General features: G+C 44.4%; 1 protein-coding gene across 1 annotated transcript; it reads right to left on the bottom strand.

The window, feature by feature from the left end:
• Positions 1–2,034, bottom strand: LOC115982955 (aldehyde oxidase GLOX). Its single transcript, XM_031105721.1, has one exon. It carries the CDS (start codon positions 1,947–1,949, stop codon positions 255–257), a length of 1,695 nt encoding a protein of 564 aa, XP_030961581.1. The 5' UTR covers positions 1,950–2,034; the 3' UTR covers positions 1–254.
• Positions 2,035–2,778: the final 744 nt, after the last annotated feature.

Raw genomic sequence — 2,778 nt, 5'->3', positions numbered from 1 at the left:
ATCAATGATGCAATTACATATTCAAACTAGAAGCAAATTAAAATAATTCACGCCCACAAAAAGCAAAAAAAAAACAACAAAATTAAGAAAGTAAGACTAACCAAAACGCTTAAAATCTTAACAATAACATTAAAAATAGCCCCAAAAAAAAAACCAAAAAAAAAAATCTAGCTGTGCATATATCTCATCTATATAATAAATTTGTGCGTGCATGCATTACTCTGCATTAAAAGTGAACAAAATATTCACTAAAATTAAACCACCTTGACCCAAACGGCTTGGCTGGGAATGCCAGCGTGGACAACAAAAAGCATGTAGTACCCAGGTGGTGCCACCGTGGCAGTGGGTGGCCCACGGGCTGTCACTTTATAATCATACGTGGACAGTTGCTGCACTTCGATCACCTCCAGAAACATCAGCCTTTGGTTCATACTGTAGGAGTGAGTAGTAAACGACGGCGTTACGAGGCTCACGAGGATCTGGCTCCCGGGATTGTACTGATTCAACTGAAAAGTAACGGCAAATACCTGCTTGTACAAAACGGTGCCGTCGCTGGTCTCCACTGACAGAATCGAAGGCCGCATGGCGGAGACACGTGGCTTCAGGTAATAGGGCGAATAAGCCTCCAAGCTCAAGTCGGTTGGGTAATACGATGTGAAGTTGTACTTCTCGTGCGGGTTGCTCCCGCCCACTAATACTCTGCCATCTGGCAACAGTATCGCTGTGGAGTGGTACATTCTCGGAATCTTCGACGGGTTGAGCACCACGAATCTCCGGGCCGGGTCGAGTAGGTAGTACTTGTACAGAACCGGGTTAAAAACCGGGTTTGTCCCGTCCTCCCAGCCAGCTGTCCCGTTCATTGCGCCATTGATGATGAGAACCTCACCGTTGGGTAACAGCACCATGTCGGACATGACACGTGGCATCGGCATGACCTCCATGACCCACTTCGGGTACGGGTCGGTCAGTTTCATCCGCCCGCAAGTGTTGGAGGCGGGAACGAACACCCGCTTGTAATTCGAGTTGTTAAACGCACCGTACGGCGCGCCGCCGCATATCATGACCTCCGCTTCCGGTAACACGTCTCCGTTTAATCTCAACGGAAGCAAAACGGAGGAGCCAGTGCTGGGGTAATTCCGCTTGAACTCGCCGGGAATGACCGGGAACTCCTTCAACACCCGGTTGCGATTGTAGTCAAACAAGATTGACCTTTCGTTAGCGAAAACGTAAAGATTCCCATCGGGCAGTAGATGAAGAAAAGGATAGAGGTTGTTCTCGTTGCCATAACCGTCGCACGTTTCCTTCAAGAAACTCATGTAAAAGGTCAAGGATGCCGTGTCGGTTTTCGGGAAAAACTCGTACGTGTAGGCGCGTCGGCCGCCGACGATGATCACGCGCCCGTCGGGCAAGAGCTGGTTCGACGCGTACCATCGGCGTTCGCCGAGCGGCACGCTGAGCTGGGTCCAGTCGCAGGAGGAGTCATCGCAGGGAGTGAACGTGCGGACCACGCGATCGCCTTCGTGGTACCCGCCCGTTTGGACTAGGGTTCCGTTGGGGATCAACGAGCCCGAAGAGCACCACGTGTCGGTCTGGACTAGGAGGGGACGAACGGTGTTCGAAGCGACGTCGTATACTATAGAGTGAGCTGTGCAGTCCGGTGGCTGGCTCGGTTTTTGAATGCAGGCGTTGTTTGGGAGAGAGAGGTTTGAAGGACCCATGTCCATGCGGTCGAAGATCACGACCATGTTGTTCTTCAACAGTTGCATGTGCATGGCTGAGATGCCTATGCTAGATTGGAGTAAAGCCCAGTCACCTTCATCGTCAGAAGCCACGTCTTTCAACGAATAATAATAATAAGATGAAGAGGAAGAGGCTGGGAATATCAGAGACCATAAAGCTAGAGTCAAAGAGAGTAGCAAGAAGAAGAAAGAAGGGTTCTTGGATGCCATGGTTGGCCGCTAGCTTTCTTGGGTTTTCTTGGTTTGTGACTGACTGTGTGTGCGGTTTAGTTATATATATATATTGGAGTAGGGTTTATGTGTTAGAAACTGAAGGAATAGAGAGGAGCTAGAAGGGTTTTTCCATATGTATTGGTATCTACATTTATTAGGAAGCTGATTGCTGTATTCAACACGTGCTTTATTATTGGTATTCATACATATACGCGTATATTTATACGTGTAGTTAATATATCCGTGTGTAGGTTATTTGAATGTGATGAATACTGTATTAGATGGATTTTCTATCTCTTGGGTTGGCGTGGCCTACATTTAATTATTACACCTAAAATCGTTTAGGTTGCTAATTGTTTAATTTCCTCATTAATAAATTTTAGACATGTAATTTTTTTTTTCACAAATCTTATAACACTTGAAATAACAAGTTGTAATAATAAAATGTTGTAATAAAAAAGTCATGTCGCTAGAATCTGTCATCCCTAAAATAATAAAAGCCAAGACTTATATATATATATAGCACTAGTCGCTAATCCGTGCGATGCACGGAAAAATTTTTAGTAACTATAAGATTGTAGCAAATCAAATGCTTTAAAATTTGAAAATCTTAAAGAACTTACATTAGCACTCATCAATTTGTTTACAAAGTCAATGCTAGATAGATCTACAAATTGCATTCTCATATCCTCTATCATTTGCAAGGTGACAGGATTCTTTTCATTACGGTTTGCATCCTTCTATCCTTCAAAAGCTTTAAGAAATGTCATGTGGTCACTGCATAAGAATGTGTATAAGGTTATACAAAATTCTATCATTATAATCA

This window comes from Quercus lobata, chromosome 3 (genome assembly GCF_001633185.2).
Source record: "Quercus lobata isolate SW786 chromosome 3, ValleyOak3.0 Primary Assembly, whole genome shotgun sequence".
In the NCBI taxonomy this organism is placed as follows: domain Eukaryota; kingdom Viridiplantae; phylum Streptophyta; class Magnoliopsida; order Fagales; family Fagaceae; genus Quercus; species Quercus lobata.
This window is presented reverse-complemented; position numbering and strand designations above follow the sequence as displayed.

What these genes read in the sequence shown, in the direction of transcription:
- LOC115982955 (XM_031105721.1), bottom strand. Translation starts at nt 1,949, where the DNA reads ATGGCATCCAAGAACCCTTCTTTCTTCTTCTTGCTACTCTCTTTGACT.